The sequence below is a fragment of the Plectropomus leopardus genome, chromosome 13 (genome assembly GCF_026936395.1).
Source record: "Plectropomus leopardus strain MGB_pleo_1.0 chromosome 13, ASM2693639v1, whole genome shotgun sequence".
NCBI lineage: Eukaryota > Metazoa > Chordata > Actinopteri > Perciformes > Serranidae > Plectropomus > Plectropomus leopardus.
In genome coordinates, this window is record NC_142188.1 from 17,366,236 (window position 1) to 17,391,611 (window position 25,376).

The following is a 25,376-nucleotide window of genomic DNA, read 5'->3' on the forward strand; positions in this document are numbered from 1 at the left end:
TCTCTTTCATACACCTTTTATTTGTTTATCTAGTTTTTCAGCAGCATTTCCAGCAGCATAAGCGATCACTCTCTCACACTTTAGCTGCATTTAAATACCAGTCCTAGCACAGGGGCAGACTAAATCATTTTGCACATTTAAGGGGTAAGAGCGGCCTCAGAGAGCTTCCAATATTTATTTTGTCGTTATTTATTTACTTACAAATTTCAGTCTTTCGGCTGATTTATTCAACCATTTTTAATTCAGTTATGGCCCTAATAATAATAATAATAATAATAATATAATAAATGCAAACAAAACCAAAACATTTCATTCTAGTTTTTTCAAGGGGCCCGAACCATTGTGTATATTTTGTGCTCTTTTGACTGGACAGTTGGAATTTGATACATGCAACATTCATCTTGTCTGAAATAACAGGGGTTGCAATTTTTTAAAAGGCGATATATATCTGGCAAGTAATCTGTTAATCAAATGCAATTTTCAGCACATATTTTATATAACTGTCTCAAAGGACAACACAATCATCACTTTAGAATAAATCACGACAAATTCTGTGGCTTTTTTTGACAAATACTTGATGCTATCACAAATACATTAGTTGTGTTGTTACTTTATATTAGATTATTAATTTTTTAATCTTGCTGGTAATACTTGTGGGAGTAGACATATTTTATGAAGGCAACAAATAACTTTTTAACGGATACAAAAAAGTTTATTTTCTCAGCAGCTATAAAAAAGTATTTTCCATCATTAAAAAAATATTTTCTCAAAGGGATATTAAACAAAAAGAACACATTCAAAACAACAATTAAATAATAACAATAAATCAACAAACAAGATGACAAGAATCTGGAAATCAATACTTTTTTTTTCCACACAAGACATTTTGACGTGACAAAAACAAAAGCACAGGTGTAAATAATATAATTATGGCTGAATTCCATTTAGCTTCAGTGTCACTGTCAGGATTTACTGGAAGAGTTTAAATAGAACAAAGTATTTTTTTTGTGTTAGCAGTAACACCTGTACTTTTTGTATTATGACAAGTCAAAATAACTACTGTGAAGAATACCAGCTGCAGATTTATAATAACTACATTTGGTAACTATACAGTTACTACCGAGAAACCTGGTTACAAGTTGGTGTTTCTAAATGGATAATGTACTCATACACATGTTGCATAGTCAAGTCAATTTTGAACATGGGTGACATTTCCACGTGAGGCTGACCTATACTGTATCATGCAAACAGTACATTAGCTTTCTGGTTGCTCAGACTAGCCAAAGCAAGTGATGACACTTAACTGTTTTTTCGAGAAATTAATTGAGTTTAACAAATGAACATAGATGAACAACAAGGATGTTAAAGAATTCCTCCCAATTAAACACAGGCTGTGTGGGCACTCAACTAAATAAATGAAAAGAGGTATAGTGAGTAGTCATTTACACACGAGTCAAACATCAAGTTACTTAAAAAGAAAAGACAAACAATAAAATAATATTTTTCATTTTTGTGCAACACCAAATAAAATTATGAACTTTGTGTTTGCTCCAAAAATGGTTTTATTCATAAATATAAACTTTGTATTTGTACTGACAATGAAGCAGTGGTTTTCTGTAGAAAAAGGTAGGCAAATAGTGCAAAATGAGCTTAAATTCAAAGAAACAGTTGAAAACAAATAAAAAACTATCACACTACAGTAGATCACAAGCTGGTACCTGGCTGTAGTGAGAAATTTCTCTTCTCTCAACCAGATTTTCAGTCTCCACCTCAGTTCGCTTTATGTCTCCAGCTTCTGATTGCTTGTGGTCGTGAAGCTTCATCTCTGAGATCTCGTGGTTCAAGTCTCCATGGACCGTTTCCGCCACTTCCCCAGTTTCCTTTGTGTCATCCATTCCATCGTCTCCCTTTTCTTCTCGTTTCATGTCGTTCTCGTTCTTGTTTGTGTCCGTTGTGTCGTCTCCCTCCATGTCTTCTGGCTTCCTGCCGTCCTCGCTCTTGTTTGTGTCCATTGTGTCGTCTCCCTCCATGTCTTCTGGCTCCCTGTCATCCTCGCTCTTGTTTGTGTCCATTGTATCGTCTCCCTCCATGTCCTCTGACTTCCTGTCATCCTCGCTCTTGTTTGTGGCCATTGTATCGTCTCCCTCCATGTCCTCTGACTTCCTGTCGTCCTCGCTCTTGTTTGTGTCCATTGTGTTGTCTCCCTCCATGTCCTCTGACTTCCTGCTGTCCTCGCTCTTGTTTGTGTCCATTGTATTGTCTCCCTCGGTTTTGCCTGACTTCATGTTGTCCCCTGTCTCGTCTGCGTCTGTGTGTTCCTCTTCCTTCTCCTCATCCTCACTTGGCATTGTAAACTGTTCAGTTTCATTGGTTTCTTTTACTTCATCGTCCTCCATTACAGGTCCCTCTCCATCATCACTGTTGTCCAGCTCTTCTTGGCTGCTCGTCAGTGTGTCCACAGGCAAAGGCTGCCAGTAATCATACAGCTTCCCCTACAAGACAACAAATATTGTAAATCAGAAATAAAAATTCAGCTTTTTTTTCTTTTCAAGAAGGAAAAACTGTGAAACTAAATTATTCATAGAAGAGTTTATATAAGACTGCTATACATGGAGAGGCCTGGTCCTCTGAAGGAGCATCTGCCACTTGGTGTAGATCCTGGCCACCAGGTCCTTTACCTGGAGGGAGAAGAGGAAGGCAGACGTTACAAAACACACTGCTTCTCGAGAGGGCACCCCAAGTTTTAATGATTGGTTTGCATGACTGCATCTTAAAACAAAGTCAGCAATGATATTTAATTATTGCATCATCAACAATTATGATCAATCAATTCATTGTTTAAGTCATTTTTTACCCTTTAATTGTGCATGTTTGCAGGTTTTATTAGTCTTATATGAAAATAAATTGAATATCTTCAGGTTTTAGACAATTTGCAGAACAAAAAGAGACCAAAAGATGCCACCTTTGGTTCTGGGCAAATGACAGTTTTTTAATACTACATTTAATGGTGTGTAGCAATGTATTGTTTTGTGTGGACAGCATTATTCTGATTCAGATTCTTTCCTTTCACCTAAATACAACATCTTGGAGTCTAAGAGATTAAAAAGTTTTCTGCAGAGGGACACCACTGCTTATGCTGTTGTCAGGAAAGATGTATGCACCAAATTTGAGAGGACCAAACTTGCATATCAGATAAAAATTTAGGGGAAATTTTATTGTCACGTTAGATACTGATTCAAGTCTGGACAGAGCAGCATGCATTTAATGGCGTGTCTAAACAATAAGTCCGCGTTGTTACTTCTGATGAGCAGCTGGTAAATATCTCAAACAGCTTTGACTTGAGATTAAAAACTTATTTCTGCGATGAAACTGTATTTGTCGGGGATGCTGCCGCCACTGACATCAATGTAGTGTAATAAAGTTTTTCATCCTAGATGATCTCAGACTAGGTGGTAATGAAAAGTTTTAAGAAACTGGTTAACACTCTAATAAAAGGCTGAAAAAACAACACTAAGATCTCATTCATGGAATTTTCCTCTATACATTCAACACAATCCAACAAAAATAACATACTTGCAATTGCAGTTTAAACTTAAATTTCATTGATTGGATGTGTTAGGGTCAGTAATCTAAGATGGAAGTGTGTCTATCACTGAATCTATTATTTACTCATTTCTGTTATTTCATACTGTGAGTTTTTATAGCAGGTCTTATGCTTTGTTTTGTCATTAATGTATTCCTGTGATTTATGTGTTTAATGCCTGACTGCAAACCAATATCCAGGGCAATAATAAAGTTTAACTTGAGCGCAAACCTCTGTCAGTGCTACACAACCCTTTTAAATGTGCTGAAGAAAAGCAGAAAGATGTTTTACTGCATGTGGGTCTACATCAAAACACACACCGATGGACACAAATACCTGACGTTCTTTTAAAAACTGAACTCACCTTGCTCCGGTAAAGACATTTCTCACTCTCTCTGATGTCACACTTGACGTGCGTTTCCAGCTCAGAGCACAGACGCAGTAGCTGCCTCTGAGAACCAGAATAAAAGCGGCAAGGTAACATTAACACAACTCTCACAAGCAAATGGACATCACCATCTTCTGACATGAAAAACCTCCATGATAAACTAGGCACAACACTTGAGACCAGAAAAAAAAAAAAAAATTTAAGTCATACCTTTTGATGAGATGGGAAGAACTGAAAATTGGAAGCTTCATTCGCTAAGGTCAGAAGGCTGTAGCAGAGGTAGTAGGACTGAGACACAGGACAAACGGGGAGAAACTTGCATCAGAAAAATTTCTAAACATGTTCCATACATCCACAAAAAAATTCAGTTACATGTATGATTACAAGATTATTTTACAAATAAGGCTCACCTGTTGGTCTAGGGTGTCCATGTGCTCCTCCTTATCTTTCTGACTCCTGCTGGAGGAGCTCAGCATGCCTCGGAGAAGGGAGGAGGGTTGCATACGGGGAAGGTACGGCCTCAAATCAGAGAGCTACGCATGGAAGAATACAAGGAGGGAGGGAAATATAGATTAATGAAGACGTTTGTTGCTTTATGATGGTAATTTAAAATAACTATGTATTTTAACTTCTTGTCTCTAAAAGAAACTGTTTTGGTTTACACGCTGAAACAGATTACCTGAAACTCCTTTTCTTTAGGTCTGTAGGTGCAATTTCCATCCAACAGTTTGGAGATCATGGACAGGCTTAGATGTCTCCGTAGCTGCCTGCATAAACAAAAGTGAATAGTTTTCAAATATGCAATACAATAAAATCAAATTTAAAAAAAGCTTTGTGTGGGTAAAAATAAGGACGAGCAGAGAAAAACAGAAAATAGACATACTTTCCGCGTGTGTTGTCAGGCAGCAGTTGAACTAGCAGGCACATGTTGTGGTGGTCATCTGTCAGATCAGTAAGGGCCAGACAGATTCTGGGCAGCTGAAAACATTTTAATCAAGTAATAAATAATTAACTAATTGAGAAAAAAAGAATAATATTTTGAATTAAAGGTGCACAGGGTTCATAAACATTTTGGTCGAGGGATTTCTATGCTTTTAAACCAGTTTCCATGCCCAAACATTCTGTGATGTCTGTGTATGCATAAACAGTCCATATGATATATTAGCCATAATAATTTCAAAGTACATTTGTATACAATAGAGATGGCAATATTTCAATATTATCATATCAACTGTGAGTGAAAGCGTATTGTGATCATTTTGCACACTTCCGGTGGCTAAATGACCGAGTCACTGCAAATTGTAACTTCAAGTTGTATTCAACACTATGTTTTACACATTTTGATAGATTTGTCTGATGTTAAAGGTGCAATATGTAAGATATGGCCAGAATTTTAGTATAAAGCATTAAAAAAAATTGCACAAAAGAGCGTGAAGAAGTAATAAAACTGATGCTATGGCCTATCCTGTCTTGTTTCACAACTTCTCCTCTAGAAGTTATGGTGAGCCACTGTGGCATCCAGTCTGCCCTCAGTTTGACATGAGAGGAAGAAGAATTAGAGTTGCCCCAAGGGCTTGTCAATTACATTGAAGGTACAGCCCCCTGATTAGTGGCACAGGTCTGCAAAAATCTGCATAAATTTTCATCACTGGGGACAACAGTTGACAAAAAAAGAAATGAGAGTTGATGCTGAGCAGAAAATGTTTCTTTAAGACTGGTAACTAACCTCTAACGTTAGTTATTAAGCAAAATGTATCTTTAGCGCAAGTAATGACAACACAAACTGTACCAAAAAACATCCCAAAAGGTTTTGATATATTCAGTAGTTTTGATGTGGCTGTTAAATTGGTACAACTGAGCTAAGGTAGCTGTAAAATAAACTGCAGGCTGATGCAGATTATAAAATAGCAGTGACCAGCAATCAGATTATCAGCAGCTGAATTTTGCATGTTAGTTATTAAGAAGCTGGCTCTGGGGTGAAATGCTGCCTCCTATTAGTTTAGAACAGGTAGCCAGGCAATACATGTTGCACCTTTACACATATCATTAGCACACAGATTTACCTGATTTTAAACAAATCTGAAATGTAATGGTACATATTGGTATAAATATTAATAAAATGCTTTCACAATACTTTGCAAAGCCTGGAAAACGAACATTTCATTGCTTTGTAGGAATCCAAAGGATGCATGAACTGACCATGGAGTCCCAGTCTCTGATGTTGTTGACAATTTTGTACTGTAGAGGGTACAGCTCCACACTGGACTGCAGGATGAGCCGAGTGTCCAGGCCCACCCTTCCCACAACAGTTAGCAGCAGCAGGAGCTCATTGTCGCTGTACGCCAGCGGACAGAGGCTCATGCAGTAAGACAGGTACTGCAGATACAGGAGAAACAACCAAGTGAATAATCTGAAGGGTGAAGTTGTGCACTCTACTAAATGCTCTCTCTCACAGACAAGACAGCAAACTGTATCAATCAGACATCGGTTTCCTTTTGTGTCTCACCTTCAAGATGTTGTTGCAGTTGTGTTCGGGGAAAGTGCTCTTCTCCGTGTTACTGGAGGGACTCTCACTTTTAAAATAAATGTCTTCCCTACACAAAAACAAAAATTTAACTGCATGGAATTAAGAAAAAAACTTTCAGATCACATAGGAAACAAGGAAATAATTAATCAGGAACGCTACTTACAGCAGATCTCCCTCTGTGAATGGAGGCTGCAGGTTCTCAAAAGGGAAAAGAGTGACGAACGCAATTCCCATATTCATCAGGACCAGCGCCACATCGGCCAAACTGGGCACCCACACTTTAAACTGCTGACTTCCATTTTCCACTGAGAAGGAAGCATACGCAAAGCAAAAAAACATGTCAACATGTCTTAACCATAGTGAGGAAATATCAAAAGTGGTACGAGTGTTTGAGGCACTAACCTATCTGATAAGCAGCAGTGCAGGCGATGTCACAGAGGGCCTGTAGCATCTTTTCAGATACCATCCTCTCACTGTGGACTGACATCATCTGACAGAATCAACAAAGAATTACTGCCAAAGTTCAGAATTTGGACAGAAATCAAAATTAACATACTACAGGTGTGCTTGGGGCCTACCTTGAATAGGAAACGGGTAACCTGAGTTGGACAGGGCGAGCGACAGTCGTAAGCTTCCTGGAACAATCCAATATTTAAGTGCAATCTCAGCTGCGCAGGGCTGGACCTTGGGAACAGAAGTAGAGAGAGAAAGATTAGAGGAATTAATGAATTAGCAAAACTAAAAGTCTAAAGCTTGATAATGGCCAATATGTGCTGTGATGTTTATTTACTACATCCCACAGTATCTGAATGGGTCTAACAGCGCACTGAAGACTTAATTATTAATGGGACAAAGTGGAGCTGTTTGGGTGTTGGTGAGTTTGTTGGGAGCATAAAACAGCTCGGAGTCGGACGTTAGCCGCTCCTGTGTTAGCTGATGGTAACCAGGAGGAATTTAAACTGACCAGGAGAAGAGCGCCTCAGCAACAGTCCTTTAGCGCTGCATCTAAACTATGTAACGCTAACCACAGCAAGAGAGTTTTACTTATGTCAGTTTTGAATATATAGTTTAATATGCAAAGTGAAGCCTGTCTGCTGAATAAATGCATTTTATATTGCACTTGTTTTTTGTTGTTGGCCAATTTACATTCCCATTCTCACATTAATTTTTTTTCCCCGAGTACTCAGACTCTATAATAATTTAATGCGAGTACTCGAATATAGAAGTTTCTTAAAATGCCAAAATGCCCATCCTTAATTTATGTACTGTATAAAACACCTAACAAAGACTGACTGAAATGTCAGAGAAACACCAAAATAAAACAGAATCACGGCCCGAGGGGCAGTGACTACCAATATCAAATTTGATGGCAATCCCATATTCAGTTAACGTGACATGTTGCTCTGAACCTTCATGAGCGTGCCCTCACACAAACATAACTCACCAAAGAATTGTTTTTTGCGCCGTCCCCTGCGGACTGACCATGCACTGTCTGAGCTGCAGTGTATTGTGGTCGAAGATCTGGCCAAATTTCTCCAGGTTGAACACGACTTCTCCTGGAGGCACTTCCCTGATTGCATTGGACATCAAAGAGTAGCGTTGCAGGAATTCCCTAGAAAACAAATTACATAAAAATGCAGATAATAGTAAAATACTCTGCAGGGGCTGTGTCCCAGTGACAAGGTAAAATGTATCAGAGTGCTCCTGCATGATTTACTGTTGTTCAGTGGAGACGCCCTCCTCCCGGTTCTCCTCAGCCTCCTCAAATTCAGCTATTCTCAACAGGTCCTCCTGACATGCAGTTAGAAGCTGTGTCTCAAGCTCTTTAGCTCTGATGGATAAAACAAAGCAGGGAAAGTTCACTCGTCTTGTGTGCACCTACGGTAGCTCGAATTAAAACGTAATGCAAGTGATGTGTTCTGCATATATACTTTTTAGTGGAGTTTATTTCCTTCAGCATCTGGTCAAGGCTGTTCTTGTAGTTGCCTGACTTTGTGGTTGATGGCAATGGCTGCTGTGGGAAACAAAACAAACAACACTTAGGCCACTGGTTTTACCACTGGAGCTGACGATCACACATTCACAACTTTATGTACAGAACTGTGCAAAAGTTTTAGGTCAACTTAAACTTATTTTAACAAGGTTGAAATGATCATACATATTCATATTCTGAAGAACACAAAGGAAATATGTATACAGTATTAAAAAAAAAACTTCAACAGGTTAAAGTTGCAAGTTTTTAATGTAACGTCCCTTTCCACTTAGCATGTCTGGAATTCTCTTGGGCAGACAATGTGAGATTTACAATAATAAACTTCTGGTATACCACAACATTATTTAAGAAAACTTCAAAATAGTCTGCCCTAGAGAGTTCAAGAGGTACTTAGTATAAAGGGAGGTCATATTAAATATTGACTTAAGTCCAAAGAAGCCATTTTACTGACTTTTTTGATGTTTCAATGAATTGTACATGTTCTCTGTATTCTTTGTATCTTAACAAAGTGACTCAGAAATAAATATATATTTATCCTCTCTGCAACTTTCTTAAAACAACAATTCTATGATGGCCTTTCGCTTTTGCACAGTACTGTACAATAAAGACAAGTTATGTGAAGCTTACAGTTTTTGACTGACTGCTGCGATGTCCAGGTGTACTAGGTTCAGAGAAGGCTCCCTTCTCCGGCGTATCTGGAGGCTTGGTAACACGCTCCATCATTTCCTGCAGGGAGAGCAGCTGCTCCTCCTCACTGCTCTGGGAGCTCTGGGTTAGATCCATATCTAATGCAAAACTCAGGTCTAAGTCCAGCTCCACATCTATGGGATCCTCTTCAATCACCGGTTTTCTACGCCCTGGATTTGCCCGCTTCTCCAGCAGTGGAGACCGAGAACGATGACACGGAGCAGTCGTGTTCCCAGTCTCTAAAGCGCATGTTTCCAAATTGTTAGGAAAAAGCGATGTGTGTTTCTCATCTTTGAGCTGCTTGCCTGAAGGAGGGATGGGGCTCTTTTTGAGTTCAGTGTTTTTAGAGAAAATAGGTTTAAAGTTCTCAAGTTTTACCCGCTGTAAAGTTACAGTTGGCATTGAGACTTGTGGGAGATGTGCTGATGACAAGGAAGACACTCGGGTGTCCACTGCATGAGGAGAACCAGTTTTGCGACACGAGGATGCAGTAACTGAAGTACTGGAGCTGGTCACAGTGCTGGAGGAAAAAGATGAGTTTTCTGAGATGAGGGATTTGATCCCATCTTTCCTGGTCTTTGTAGTTTTATGGCCAGAGCTGACTACATAGGTCAGGGGATCAGGGGTGAAAAGGTCATCGATATCATTAGGGACTGCTACAGGTCTTCGCGGACGGGTGGTTTTGTTTCTTTCTACCGTACAATAACCTGAATTTGTTTTTGAGGCTAGTTTTGGAGTGCTACTGTCCGACTTCGTGCTCTCCTCCACATGATTTCCTCTGCTCGGGGTCTTGGCTGGTAACACTGAAGTATTACGGTGGGGATGACCTGAGTGGTGGCTGCCTGACTGAATATGAAGTGAGCTACCAGTGTCTTTGGGGGGAACCTCGTAAGATACAAAAGAGCTTGCTTTATCCCTTTTATCATTTTCCTCACTTCTTTTCTTCAAACGTTCTTCACCTGGGAACACTTTTGTAGGTGATGTTAACTCTATTAGCTTTGAATGATTCTGGTTGGAAGTGATATAGGCTTGCTTTGCCCCCATTGATGGTGGTCTCTTTAAACAAGGTCTGGGTGACAGTGATGCACAGGATGACTGGGGGGGGTTAAATGTGGATGACAGTTCTGAGCATGGTGACTGGCAACGTGGTGGCTCTGTGCACAGATGGCTATCTGTGGTTTTGGGTGACAGTTCCGAGACTGAAGGATGCCTCTGTGACGTCTGAGACAGCAGTGAAGTACTGAGTGAGTTGCCAACAGCGGGCTTTGGTGCCTGTGGTTTGCCACAACCCGGAAGACACAGTTTCTTTGCACTATCGTCACAGTCCTCAAACTCCCTGCACCTCTTCTGAGGTGAGAAATTCAAGTCCACTACTGCAGACAGAAAAAAACATCATAAATATTTTTTCTCACAAACATTCAGTGTTTATTAATGTCTTTCATTGTCAGTGTCCAGTAGAATTTTACTATACTACCATGTAAAAATTCAGGTAATTACGCGCATACTGCTATCTGTTATAATGTGGCATGTAAAAGTAACAGCTTTGTACACAAGTACCAACAGCTGAGGCTCATATTTGTTGGTATTTAGCAACTACTAAAGGGCACTAATGCAAGAATCTAGTGAGTGATTCCTGTGAACACCTTAGTAGAGAAAACATGAATATAAATGATAAAGAGAGAGGGGAAGTTTACTGAAGATTAAAGCGGATATTTGTATTAATGTTTTCCATCTGTTACAGGGGACTGTAGCGAAACATTAAAAATGGCACTCTAGCTGGAGATGATCATTACACTCTGCTACTGTCAATCCAATTTTTACGACTTGCAAAACCTGCTGACATTCCCAGCACTATCTCTGTGTATCACTCAAGTTAATTGATCCACATTACATACAGGTCAATGACAATTTCAGTGTAGCCACACTACAAGATGGAAACATCTTGTGCTACAAACTTAATAAGGCTATAATCACTGACTGCAGTAACGACAAGATTACATACCAACAAGGTTAAAGATTGTAGCCTTATAATTAAGAAGTGGATGAGTGGAAAATAAGCAGATTCACTTCGACAGTATTACCTGGAATTAAGTTTTCACTTAAAGATGTTCGTTTATGTTGCTGTTCCTAAAAAAGAAAGAAAGAAAGAAAGAAAAAGACCTTACATGTGTGACTTAAAGCAGCTTGTGCATGAGGTGAAGAATCATTGCAAATGACAATTACATTATTATACGACTACGATGACAACAAACCACATCGTAGCAAAAACATATTTGACACACTCTTTAACAAGCAGGCTTCTTTTTGTGGAAAAAAAGTCATGACAGTGTTACTATGCAGGGATTCAAACAGTTTAAAATCTAATCAAATCTAAATTTTGGGAGCACGACTTAAATCGACAATCATTCATGAGGAACTCAGCTGATTTTACCAATTTCTAGAGCTCAACTGTTTAGAAATATAGCTATTCCAAGGTGCACCAATGTGAGACTTAATTTTGGCAAGTTTCCAAATTGATACAATAAAAATCCTTGATCTTGAGTTTGTATGTAGTCAGAGTTGTTTATACTTAATTAGTGTCGAGATTTCTTTCCAGCTACCCACAGCCTAATTTAGTGTGTTTTTTAATCTATATTATTCCCATAATGAATTGATATATTAATAATATATAGTGTATTTTGTATGGTAATGTGTTTAATCATTCAAAATAACTAGCTGCTTAATTTTCACATTGGCATGTTTATAAAAGATAATGAGTTACAAAAATATCAGTAAACTGAACTCAAATGCTTTAACTGACATAAGCGTTATCACCTTAATCTTTGTTTAAAAAAGTCCTATTACAAAGACTGAGAACACCACACTGTGCTCTCCCCAACACAGCAAGCCTGGCTTGACACTGGCCTTACAGACGATCAGAACTCTAAACTTGAACTTGATGTCTGAAGCATTACAGATTTTACCTGGTAAGGGGCTACAGGGCTGTACATGTTGGGTAAACTTGAACCACGACTCCTGTCAGGGGACTGGGTACTCGGTGAAGGCTGGTAGACCGACGGGGCCCACTGGCTGTGTCCAGGACTCCAATACTCTGAGTCGGAGGGGGCCAGTGAGTCTTGAGTTGCTCTGCTGTTGAATGACGGGGTTACAGGGGGCCTGTGGAGCTGGACAGTTTGTACTGAAGTCCTCGCATCACCGGACAGAGCCTAATAGAGTAAATGTCAAAAAGACTCAGCACCACATGACTGCTATACTGTAGTACAGCTCAGAAACATAGACTTTATATAGAGATGGACAGCATTACAGTTCCCCCCAAATCAATCTGGATCACCCCCTGGTGTCTGTCTGCAGTATAGGTCATAAAGCCTGCCCCTTCATGTTAGTGAACGGGACATGGGCCAAACTAAAAACTAGAAGTACACGTCAAAGAAATTTTTCAGAAAGATGGTCTCCATCACTGAAGGTAGTTCTAATCGCCCTGATGTTTGTTCAAGTGATCGTTTTTATGATAAGTCTTTCCACCATGACTGATAACTGTGACAGCCAATCCATGCCCTCGCATTCAATGGGGCTGCTCGGACGGGTGTTTTGACAGGAACTCCCCCACAACGATTATTGCTGCTGCGCAGAATCTGCCTCTCAATGACATCACCCTTGACAGCGCATGACAACATCACAGCACCCGTATCTGGGATATTTTAGCCTCCATTAAGCATAGTGGGGGGGTGTTGTCCATCTTAAATATAGCGTATGGTCAGAAACAAGACACTTTTTAAACAAACCTTGGTTTCAGTAATGGACATATTGAAAAAAGAGAAAACTATACCTTGTTTGATTCTTGTCTTTGTGTGGTTACATTTTTATAAGACCAAGTGCCCTTGGATTCGGTCCCGTGATCTCTCCTGATATGGGAAGATGGGGAGTGGCTGCTTAAATCCTTCATGAAGTGGGGAGATGCAGGGTAAAAGACACCAGGAGCCCCATTAGCTGTTGGATCAGTACTAACTGGTGTGACTGGAGCATACCCAGATGAGCAGAAAGACCCTGGAGCTGGATGGCGCTGGTGCTGCACAGGATCCAGTCTGCCTCTTGGTATGGGTTGATACCTATTTACAGAGCAACCAATGTTAGTTGGGCTGCTTGGAACAAACCCTGGTGAATGTATTGGTCCCAGAGGATAAGGAGGGTGCCATTGTGGACCCAGTCTATCCCTGTGGCACGGCTCTGGGCTTTGAAATGGCAACGTTCTCCGAGGAGGTGGGTGAGAGAGCCGGTTAGAGGGCTTCATTGGAGTCTCCGGGAGAAAAGGTGTGAATTGGGATTGGGAGCACTGCTGGACTCCGAGGTCCTTCACTATAACAGATAGGAAACATTTGTGCATTAAGGTCTTACGTCCCCTAAAATATTTCGTGCCACTGAATTCTCAAGTCTGAACAGGTGGACATGTCATCATTTGTCAGCCAGTCAGGGCCCACGATGCCAATACCTGTGGTGAACAAGTTCAATCAAAAGCTGAGAGCTGCATGTTGTTGTATTTACTGTTTTCCATGTCTAGACTTCACAGTGGCAGCACACCAAAATAAATGTTTGTTTCGAATTTTTCTTTTTAAAAATAAAAGTGGCGTTTATTTGAGTAAGGTTTTGTAGTAAATTGTGATCATATTAAACTGCTACAAATTTAACAATTTCTCTCAATGATTAATGGACTAAAACAGCAATGGGATTTTACCAAATGCCACACCTTCACGTTTGTCTTTCTTCTTCTTTTATGCCAGGGAAAAAAGGGCCCGCAGATACAGAAACATCTGACCGACCTGTTTACTTTTTTGTTGACAAGTCTAATGCCATAAAATAAGCCTAATTTTGGAAGGGTAAGCCCTCACTACCTTGCCTGGGAACCAGTTAAAGCTGCAAACGGTTTTATTTGCTCTGGCAAAAAGAGAATTCACATTTACAATTTGGTCTGTTGATGTCACTGCCACACAAGCTCTACTTTGGTCTACCAATTAGTACAATATGAGGAACAAAAAGCCTGTTTAGACCTGGTATTAACATGCGTTTCAGTGATGCAAACGCAGGGGACAGCTAAGACACATCACTGTTCACAACTGTGCCTATCATGTGTCTCCAGCTGACCACTTGCAGTCAGATTTCGTTACTGTCCTGCGTACAGTTATTATTCACACGCTGCTCTGTAGCATCTCCACCAGTCACATTAGTGGTTCTGTCAGTACAGCTGTATATATTGTTGTCAGCAGAATTCAATACTTTCACAGGTCAAAATCATTGATGATGTCATGTAACACTTTGTCCAAGTTATAAAGCATTGGCACACTATCACCAAAATAACCACCAAGTCCTGTGCTGATGACATCATCCTTGCAGGGGGAAACATCACAACAAATTAACTTTAGCAAAGGATATGTGGTAAAATGTGTCCTTGACCACCTCGGCAAGTGGTTGGAGTGATCACATCACATGCGTCTTGGTTGTCGTTTACACCTGTATTTAGTGCTGTCCACATGTGATCAGATCATCCAAAATGCACATTATCACTAGGTGTAAATGAGGACTACCTTACATGTGTGACTTAAAGCAGCTTGTGCATTAGGTCAAGCAGAACTGCGCTTGACAATCACATTATTATAACAATTATCATGACAACAAATCATCACATCATATCCAAAGCTTATCTGACACACAGTTGCATTAACATTAGGTGCACTGCACGGCTCATATTACATTTACTCTGTTGTCAACAAGTTACAGCAGTTGAGAGAAATTGGGACATTGCCAAACCAAATACTAATCCTGCCATCATACAGATATATTAGAATTTATTCACATTAATAAATTAATAACATCACTTATTTGCAATATCTTAACATGTGAATAAACAGTACTATTCTAATACTTTGTCTATGCTCCTTCACAAAAAGGGTTGGACAAAATATTACAACCACCTCTCATAATAACAGTTCAATCAAAAGAAAAATAAACTACCTGCTCCAAAACTGCAGAAAAACTGAATCGAAGACTCACTGGTGTTTTTAAGTTTGTGACGGTAGGGTTTAGAGCAGGGTTGCTGAGTTACATTGCATTTTATTCATTAGTATTTGATCATTATACCGAGTCAAAACAATTATGTTAACTACATTCATGGAGGATTGCCTGCAAGACTAAATACCCAACCCTTCCTACTCGATAAGTTCACAATCACAACAGCTGCGTTATGACCAGCATCACGCGGTAAATTTAGCCATTAACACTTTTCAAGACAACAACGATTAAAGGTGCATAATGCTACAATTTGACCCACCTTTATTCCTCGGGGTAAAGTACTCTGTAAGTTTCCTGCAAGAAAGCCAGAGAGGGGGAACTGATCATTTTTCGATAAGTTCTGTCACCAAGACGACAATAACGCAGCTTAGTAGTGCGATTTTCAAAACAGAAGACAGGTAAATGTAGACAGTGTTATGGAAAACATAACCAAGAGAGCTGAGTAACATTAGCACTCCTGAGTATTATAATTTACTCGTTTGAAGGCTGGTTGAACCGTGTGTTCAGTTCATGTACAAAACTACCTGCTGTCAGTGCGCGTTCACGCCTTGGATGTATAAACACTGACGCAATGACCCTTCCTTCTTTTTTCCTCGGCCAACACCAGCAGGACACCTGCTAGCAAGTTCACCAATCACAGTGACCTAACAACGCGTTAGTGACAACACGAGTCCAACAGAAATCATCTTAAAGCTTTTTGGGGGGGTAAACATTAACCTGCGAGTGTGTCGCTTTGACATATTGATCAGCAACACCATTGAAAATCCCAATCACAAACAAACGTTAAGAAAGTTACACAAATGTTTATGCTAGCAACTAAACAAAGTGGATAGCTAGTAAGGTAACTGACATGGACAACGTGTTTACATTGTGACAGTGTCATTGGTTACCATTAAGTCTTTACGTTGTGACAACAATTAAACTTGCAGTAGGTAATTAGTAGGGCGCACATAACGGCCTTACTCATAGTGTCTGTCTAAATCAATGAATTTTAATATTAGCATGTTACTGTTTCAGGAAGTGCTCTGTTTAGCTAGCTGGCTAACGCGCTCACAGTTTAGCAATGAAGTGCAAACAAAGCCCGCAGGTTTTCTTACCGACTGTTTCCTTGATTCTCTGTTGCTCTTCTCATTTTGTGGATTGGACTGGTTGACCATAACCACAGACAGCGATAATAACAGAACCCAGAGCTCTAATGCTAAAATCATCTCATCGTCTGCACCTCTCCCGCCTGTACCGCTGCAGCCGAGCCGAATCATTACACTACACGAATTGCATGATGGGACTTGGAGTCCAACTTAAAGGGATAGTCCACCAAAATGCACAGAGGTTCATCTTTCCACAGAAAGAAATGTATTTTTTCAACTCTTGATTGAGAAATATTCGTCATGATTTTTTTTCTTCACGGATGATTTTATAAAGTGGTTGTCCACTGAGCAGAGGAACATCTTTGTCTCTCATGGGCATCTGTTTGAATTGGTTGGGAGTTGTTTATGGACATGTCAGAGTAAAATGCATAATAAACAAACAAAATGTATTTGATATGTATCTACTTTGATTTTGATTAAGTTGATAAGGATTTCTTTAAAAAAAAAAAAAATACACGTTTTTATTGCTTTAATAAGTTTGTTGATGTAAATGAGCTTGACCACCAATACTTGTGGCTTTTACACAAAAATTAACTGATCATCTTAGAAATACATCTTAGATGCACAATACTGAATTTTTTGCTGATATTCAATATACCAAAATATAACAACTCATTTGGCCAATAACCAATAACATTATCGATCTATACTTTTTCCCCGCCTAATTTTAGCTATTATCAAGTCTCTTCTGTGGTGGATTTAACATCACATTATGCATTCTCTTATCGTGTTCATTCATTGTGCAAAGTAGGACAAAAACTTATGCTTGGGGTTGATGTTTTGTACATGTTCAATTTGTCAATAAAAAAAAGTATTAGTTTGTGATATTGGCAGAAATCATCATGTTTGCCGATTCCAATATTTCATTTTTAAGCCAATATCTGCCAATACCGATGACGTGCTGATATTATCGTTCATCCCAATTAGAAAAACCTGAGGTTCCAATATCTGTGACCTATTTAATTTGGCAAAAGGTACTGTAGGTCAAAAACAATACACTGGATTTGCATGATGGATTTGAGAATACCTGGGGCCCAATAATAAGACACCTTATTTCCCTCACCATTAGCTCAGGTCCATGCTGTGTGACACCAACTTTAAATATTATTAGTTATTTTTCCTGTTTGTTGATGTAAAACGGTAAACATTGTATCTATCTCTGTCTAGTCTTGCTTTTTGTTTTGTCTTTTTGAATGTGGGTCATGTATGTATGTTACTATCATGTGATAAAAATTAAATCAAATATTAAAATAAAAATAAATAAATAAAATAAAACACTGAGACTAACATGTAACTCAAATCACTTTCTGGTAAAACATATATATTTATATACAACAAGCCAAGCAGGCAAAACAGCATTCGCTTTGTACATTTATTTCCATGAGAGCTTGCAGGGTACATTTAACCAACACAGAGGGAATTACATTTTAAAAAGAAACATAGCAATGCTGTTAGACACGATGGGACATTTAAGACCAAATCTTAGCTGATAGTTTTCTTAAAACCATCACTGCTTCCTCATTAGGCAGTGAGGCCAGCCTAGGCATTTGCGGTAGTGGCATGAGGCAAATAAATACTATGACACCAAGAGGGAAACACAGACTCACTGCGGTCAAATGGTACTGTGAAACTGGGGGGCTGTAATCTAAATAATGGGTTTGTCACTTCTACAGTGCAATACTGCAGTGTTAGGCACCATTAAAATTGGACTAAATTCGGTTAAATACAGAGAAAAATACAACTCAACACAGACAATAACTACATACAAGGACATGGCACAAATACCATTGACAGACAGAAAAAAAGGACTGTTGTCCTAACCGTCTCAACCTGCTCTCAAGAGACTGCAAAATGACATCCCTTAATCACAGGAATGCATCAAACAAATGCTTTTAAATATGAGTTAGAAAATCATTTTCTAGCCTTAGTAGTGGTCCCTTTTATGTTAAAAGTCTAATACAAAATCTAGAAATCTCCAGTGAGTGTAAATAAAATTAACATAATTTTTAAATTAAATAATAATAGACTACAATATCCCACCACCTGTAAGATTTCATATGTATTCAAATACATAATACTGTTGTCCTGAACACGTAATGATGAAGTTCTGTATGATCAGACACACATATAATTTTCTTAGCACCATCAGTATATTCAATATCCCATCCTAGGACACCACAGCTTAAGACTTTTAACTGTTAAAATGGTTATTTCTTAAATATTCAAGTATACAGATACGAGATTGCCTGTATCAGCAAAGCTAGAAATTTCAGGTCAGTGCTACTATCTTAAAGGTTGTCATATTTATGGACCATTTTAGCAAAAATTCTTTACAATCTCTTGAGAGCTGTGGCTCCCCTGGCCCTAATATATCCCAATCATTCACCATCTACCATCTCTGCGCTGTGTAAGTAGAGTGAGGCTGCCTTTGACAACAACATACTGCGAACTCATCATGTATTACAACCCAAAATAAATTAGGATTTAGGAAAAACACTAATCTGAGGTCAGTTGTTAGGGACAACCTTCTCTGCCAAACACAGAGTCAGCTTTTCTGTCTTTATTTTTTGGCTTTCCCTTGAGCAGCCACGGCCTCCATGGCTTTGCGTACAGTCTCCTCGTCTCCCAGGAACTGCATCGGCTTCACGGGCTTCAGGTTCTTGTCAAGCTCGTAGAGGATGGGGATGCCTGTGGGCAGGTTCAGCTCCATGATGGCTTCATCTGACATTCCTACAGGTGGCAGCACACACAAACAGAACAGTTACAGAAAAGAGAGAATTTGCAGGTTTTTCATTATTATTACATGCTATCTATGAAACACCACAACTTTTCCAATCAGACCAATAATCATAACGAAGGACCTAGACACTGTGACAAACAACAAAAAATATTTAAAAAGTATAAACATGTATGACAGCACAAGGTGAAACTCTCACAATATCATAATATGAAGTAGTTATTTAGTGCACAATGGAAATTCTCATATCTTTTATAATTTAAAACATACAGACAATCCCTTCATGAAGAGATTTCTTAACGTAGTCATCTGCAACACATTTAAGCAAAAGGCTTGTATTGTCAGCTGAGATGAGCTGTAAAATCTGAAAAACATTTGACAAACCATAACAGCATCACCGGCATTATCAGAAAGCTCTGCATGTAAACTCATCAGCTCCACTTACCCTCGAGGTGCTTAACGATCCCCCTCAGACTGTTTCCATGGGCAGCGATGAGCACCCTCTTTCCCCGTTTGATCTGTGGGGCGATCTCCTCGTTCCAGTAGGGCAGCGCACGTGCAATGGTGTCCTTAAGGCTCTCACAGGAAGGGAGCTGGTCCTCAGTCAGGTCTGCATAGCGACGATCCTGCAGAAAAGACAGTGTCAATATGTGAAATATGTTATACAAAACAGAATAGAGAAAGGGCTGTACGGCATTTTGTAAGAGTGTCACTCTTAAGGCAATATGGTGATGCATTAATTATTTGCAGGTTTCTTTTAATGTTGTTAACATGTTGCTAATCACCTATTCATTTAGTTTTGACAGCCCATATTAACCAGCTTTGAGTTACTACATCTTAAAGGTCCAGTGTGTAAAATTTAGGGGGATTTAGTGGCATGTGGGAATTGCAGATTACAACCAGCTGTTGTTTCTCCTGGTCAGAATTCCTTCAGTGTTCATTGTTAGGGAGGTTTTCATCAGGAGCCACGTTATCCACAGAGGTCTCATCCTCTCTAAAACAAACTGACCCTGTGATTAAAACTGGTAAAAACACTGTATAAAGCAGTTTTACGTTAAAAATCAGTGTTTCTCCTGCGCTGTTTGGCATGTCTGAAACTGGCCGCAGGCTGGGCACATTTTAATCTGCACTCACCTTTTGTGTCTGATAACTTCAGATCCAGATATTCAGAAGGCTGGTGTTTTTATGACACTCTCCATGAGAAGGGACTGCTAACTACAGTGGCCGACACAAAAACATGAATACGAAAATGCCTCTATCTACAGCCAGTGTTTGGCTTGTCAAGTCTAGGCTACTGTAGAAACATAGAGCTCCAACATGTCGATCTCAGCAGACGAGGATCCGTTCCAGCTCAAAAAATATGCTTATGATATTATATTCAATTTCAACCCTTAAATCCTGCATACTGGACCTTCAACTTCTGAAAACCTCTGTCTACAGAGACGACTGATCAGTTTGTTTCCACCATTACTGAACTTTGAACTTGAACCTATCAGACCTCATTTCTGTCAGTCATATATTAACTCACCTTGGACGTACTATTAGGTAATAACAGTGAAGGGCTGTATCTCCAGTGCGTGCTCTGGCTGTCAGATTTCATTTGCACTGTTGTACATATTAAAGCTGACTGTACTGTGGACAAAAAGACCTTAAATCCACTATTTTCACTCTAAACACTCCAGCTGCTTCTGCTGATTTCTCTCATCCATGGTGCCATAGCTGATTACAGAGCCTGAGTGCAGAAATCAGTTATAGTCATGCCTCTGCTTTGTTATGCCTGTGTGTATAGTTGATTAAGTAAAAAAATGTCTTTCCTCACATGCAAACAAAGCTCCTTGGTTATATACTTTAGATATCATATCTTACCTTGCTGATGATACTGTAGTAGGCATGATCTGGGCCCATGGGAGGAGGTGGGATGTCAAACGAGCGCCTCCAGATCTTCACCTGAGCCTCTCCGTGCTTGGCAGCCGTCTCTGCCTTGTTTAACCCAGTCAGGCCTCCGTAGTGGCGCTCATTGAGCCGCCAGGTCCGATGCACCGGCACCCACATCTGGTCAATGCTGTCCAAAACCAGCCACAGTGTCCTGGTGGCTCGCTTTAGCACAGAGGTGTAGCAGATGTCAAACTCAAAGCCGGCATCTGTAAGTTTCAGAGGATACACCAGAGTTTAATGCTCTCTGACTGCAACTGTTGAGAGAAAAGTGACTGTCTCTTTTACCTTTTTTAGTTATTAAATTCCCTCAAAATGCCTTCTAGGGAAAAACAAATCTACAGTTGTTGCATTAAACATAAGAAGAAATAATACCATGAAGAGGAGAATTGAGAAGAATCCAAACAGTCTCAAGCGTAACTACAAGGTGTTACATGCAGGGATGTTGCAAAATCCTATGCATAGACGGTCTCTGTAGGGCCCCTGTCCTTCATGTAATCCATTAATCCATGTCTCTCTCATGCATCTTTTTCAAGTGTATATGCTGGTGATCCAACAGCAAAAGCAGTCACTTACTCAGCCTTAGCTGCATTTAGAGACAAATCCTTGTTCAGGAGCATATTAAACCATTTCGCAACCTTAACGGATGAGAGGGGCCTCAGAGAGCTTCACTATATTTTTCAATACAAAGTTCAGTTACTTATTTAGCCACTTGGCACTAATTACTTTGAAATGTAAAAACTGCAAATTAAACCAAACTTTAGTTTTTTGTGGACTGTTTTCAGTATCATTGGTTATTACAGCCCACACAACTAAAGGTATTCAATAAATTGTCATATATGACAATGAAAAACAGCAAATTAACACATTTGGGAAGCTGGAACCAGAGAATGTCGGGCAATTTTCCTTGAAGAAAAGTGACTTAAACCATTACCCTTGATGCTCAAAATAATGCAGATATTTATTTAAATGGAGTAATTGATTAATCAGATAATATTTGCAGCCCTTGAGACTGCTCTAAGTATGTATATTAGAGGACCTTTCATGTTTCTTTTGCGATTTCTTTCTGTTGACCTGCTGAAAAGAGGAAATCACATGCATGATGTCCTTACATATATATATATAATTTCCTCTTTTTGCACGTTGATTTGGGGTCAGAGACCAAAACGATAACATGTTTTTTAAATGACATATGCATAAGTTCTCCTGTGGCCCTGTGATCATAGTGTACCCGAGCAGCCACATAAAGGCATCACTTCTGCACGTTTGCACATCTTCCCATATGGAGGGGGGCGCGGTCTGTGGTCTGATGCAGAGGTCGTTATGCAACACTATACGTGCACTGGCCCTGCAGTATTTCAGAGACAGCACAGTGTATGAAAGGAGAATAGTTCATTAGTAAATCCTCACCTTTCAGGGCCTGTCCGCCTCTCTTCGCCTCCTTTTCTCCGGTTTCGCTCAAATCTGCATCAAACCAGCCGCAGAAGCGATTCTCCTGGTTCCAGTTGCTCTCTCCGTGACGGATCAGCACTAATTTGTAGACAGCCATGACTGATGATAAATATGCCTGAATGCAATTAAGTTATCCAAACAAGCTTTAAAAACTGATGCAGATGATGTTGAATTCTCAACTCCCACTCCAGAGAAAAGGACGCGTCTACTCGTTTTCCGTCAAACCGGTGAGGAATTTTATCCATGCCGTCCACGCCGTGGATTGGTTACTCCTCTACTTCCTGGTTTTCACGTCCAATGAGATTCCGCTAAAATTCGCCTCTTTCGTTTCTCAACCAATCACAGCGGTGGGCGTCAGCGGCCGGGACTTGTTCCCTGACCTTCATACTGAACATTGTACTTTATTGACTTTTTTCATGGGGTTTCTCTTTTACACCTTTAAAGGCCTTTATAACGTTTCGTTACATTATCAGAGCGATGTTGAACTTTTAACTTTTAACTTTTACTTTTTGTTTAATTTATCCGAGTTGCAAACTTGCATCAAAGCTAAAATAAAGCAGCAGACAAAATGACATCTGGACTTTTTTTAGTTCAATATGACCCTTCAAGGAGCTATATAAACACAGCGACATATTTAACAAGACAAAAGTATTTAGAAAAGGTCCTTTTGAGCTGAAAACCATGAATCCTGCACAGCTGAACCAACTGTTGCTCTTCCTCCTTTTCACCTGTAGATGGTGAACCCATCTTCTACAGCCCAGTACATAGTTTAAAAACCCTACCAAAATTACAAATGACCTGAAGCAACACCGTGTTACTTGGGTAACAGTCGTGTAATGTGTCTATAGAGAGGCACTGAAGAAATAAATATTTGAAATTTTTTTTTTTTCTTTTTAATTGTATGCACCATTTAAATATGTCACATTTGCAGTTGCATTGTGATTGCATAATGAGTTACTGAATAACATTTAAGTGACTGTATTTGAGCACTGAATACTGCATTTGTATTGCATATTGGCCAACAAAACCCCCATTTGTAAAAAAAAAAAAAAAAAAGTGTGATGTATAGTAATAAACAGCATTAATTTTATTTTACTCCACTTGAAACTCAAACCATGGCTAGGAGAAGACCCTGGTCTCTCTCCCCAACTATCTTATAATAGTTGACCTTTTTTACCATGATGGAGGGATTTTTGGTTGTTGTCTGGGAACAGTATACTGCTGACTGCATGATGTCAGCATTTTAGTTTGTTTTCCCCTTTGGCAAAATACAGCTCCAGTTTCCTCTCCCAGAAGATGACAAGGTTCAGTTCTTCACTCTTTATGATAGTCAGGGCAGCAGTCACATGCATTTGTGAAAGGACGACTCAACAAATGAAATATTGTGTGATAAATCACAATAATTTAAAGGGTTTTCAAAGGACTTTAGGAAAGAGTGGCTTGACAAAACTGGTCCAAACTCAAGTCCATTTGCCTTTTCTTGACCTCTCAACCAGCTTTTATATCCTTCATTCTTAACAAGACTGAGATGAATCAGCTAATTTAAAGCGATACCTAAATAAAAATTTGGAAAACACACAGAGAATGACCCATGGGTGTCTCTTCAGGTAAAAATGAATCAAAAAAATTTCTTAGTTGGCCTTGGTGTGAACTCCAGTCATTCTAATATTGCAAGCTGACATTAAATCACTTGAGTGTGTGGTTTCTTGCGATATCTGAGATTATTTATCTGACTTCTATTGACACATTATCAAACCTTGTTTAAGCCATTGCACAGTAGCTGTTCTATTATGTGGTATAGCGTTACAACATATCACAGAATAAAAACCTCTAAAATACATAGATTTAAGAGCATAGCACATTTCAACAGCAGAGGGGACACATGTGAAAAGGGGGTTTGGGGGTCTTCCACCCGACAATTTCAAGCATCAAACACTTTATTTCCTGCAGTCTGGTGAGTTTTGGGGCCTTTTCTGCACCAATATAAAGTAAATGTTCTTCATATTGAGGGGGGTCTCCCCAAAATCTACACAAATGCAATGGTTTATTTCACACTAACTTGGAATTTGCACCACTGCCTTCATCTGACATAATGGCCCATAGTGTATTTTAACTAATTCTGCTGATGGTTTTCCGCTGTTAAGTTGTTTTCTAAAAGATGTACCGTGTCAGCTTTGGTTTTCACAGCTGATCTCGTTCAAGCAGGTCAGACAAGGAGACTGCACTGCGCTCTGTGGTTTTCTGGAGAAAATTCTGATAAGGATGCATCAAACTATTAGAAAAACCCCCTTACAGTTATTGTTGTATTGCTTACTAACTTATTCCCATTAACTTCGTAACTTAATTGTGACATGCCTGTCTCTACTTTGCTACACATAGAATTACTGTCTGCTGTCAGCAGATGTGTGAAAGGGCATTCAAAGAAAATACACTTAAAACTCAAAGTATATATATATATATATATATTTATATATACTGTATAGACTGTATATGAATTGGAAGTGGTCAAATTCATGTTTTGTGAAGCCCTAATACACCACCTAGTGGGTAAACTAATTCAAAGTTTAATACTGAGCAGTCAGACTGGTGTGACATTTTCAATTTAAATCTGAACAGTTGGGTAATAATGAGAGACTTTATTTTTAAATATTTTTAAGGACATTGGACATTGTGACATTGTATGTATAATTCTGACAATGCAAAGAATACCAATATATCAAATAATGCAATTTTTTCTTCTTTTTTTCCCACAATGGTCTTAAAAATATTTCCTTATTTTATGACCAGAATAAACTAAGTGCATATGGATTTAGTTTGAGGAGAAAATATGTTTTCAAGGCAAGGCAATGCATTGTTATATAACACATTT

The 25,376-nt window shown here is 39.2% G+C and overlaps 2 protein-coding genes across 3 annotated transcripts; both read right to left on the bottom strand.

Moving 5' to 3' along the window:
* Positions 1 to 690: 690 nt before the first annotated feature.
* Positions 691 to 16,494, bottom strand: slf2 (SMC5/6 complex localization factor 2). Of its 2 annotated transcripts, none has more exons than XM_088086656.1 (21): positions 16,336 to 16,494; positions 15,498 to 15,532; positions 13,005 to 13,531; positions 12,142 to 12,384; positions 11,260 to 11,305; positions 9,119 to 10,548; positions 8,430 to 8,512; positions 8,216 to 8,329; positions 7,943 to 8,110; positions 7,077 to 7,182; positions 6,901 to 6,988; positions 6,662 to 6,803; positions 6,478 to 6,565; positions 6,171 to 6,347; positions 4,855 to 4,949; positions 4,651 to 4,738; positions 4,382 to 4,504; positions 4,182 to 4,259; positions 3,948 to 4,034; positions 2,610 to 2,678; positions 691 to 2,492 (listed from the first exon to the last, which is right to left on the bottom strand). In XM_088086656.1, the coding sequence occupies exons 1-21, from the start codon at positions 16,368 to 16,370 to the stop codon at positions 1,695 to 1,697; spliced, it is 4,620 nt and encodes a 1,539-aa protein (XP_087942782.1). In that variant the 5' UTR covers positions 16,371 to 16,494; the 3' UTR covers positions 691 to 1,694. The 2 variants fall into 2 exon arrangements, with proteins under 2 accessions (XP_087942782.1, XP_042358247.2); XM_042502313.2 differs by having other exon boundaries at positions 9,119 to 10,551.
* A 1,250-nt stretch (positions 16,495 to 17,744) lies between these two features.
* LOC121954469 (phosphoglycerate mutase 1) lies at positions 17,745 to 22,735 on the bottom strand. Its single transcript, XM_042501974.2, has 4 exons — positions 22,466 to 22,735; positions 20,990 to 21,264; positions 19,569 to 19,749; positions 17,745 to 19,116 (listed from the first exon to the last, which is right to left on the bottom strand). The coding sequence occupies exons 1-4, from the start codon at positions 22,602 to 22,604 to the stop codon at positions 18,947 to 18,949; spliced, it is 765 nt and encodes a 254-aa protein (XP_042357908.1). The 5' UTR covers positions 22,605 to 22,735; the 3' UTR covers positions 17,745 to 18,946.
* Positions 22,736 to 25,376: the final 2,641 nt, after the last annotated feature.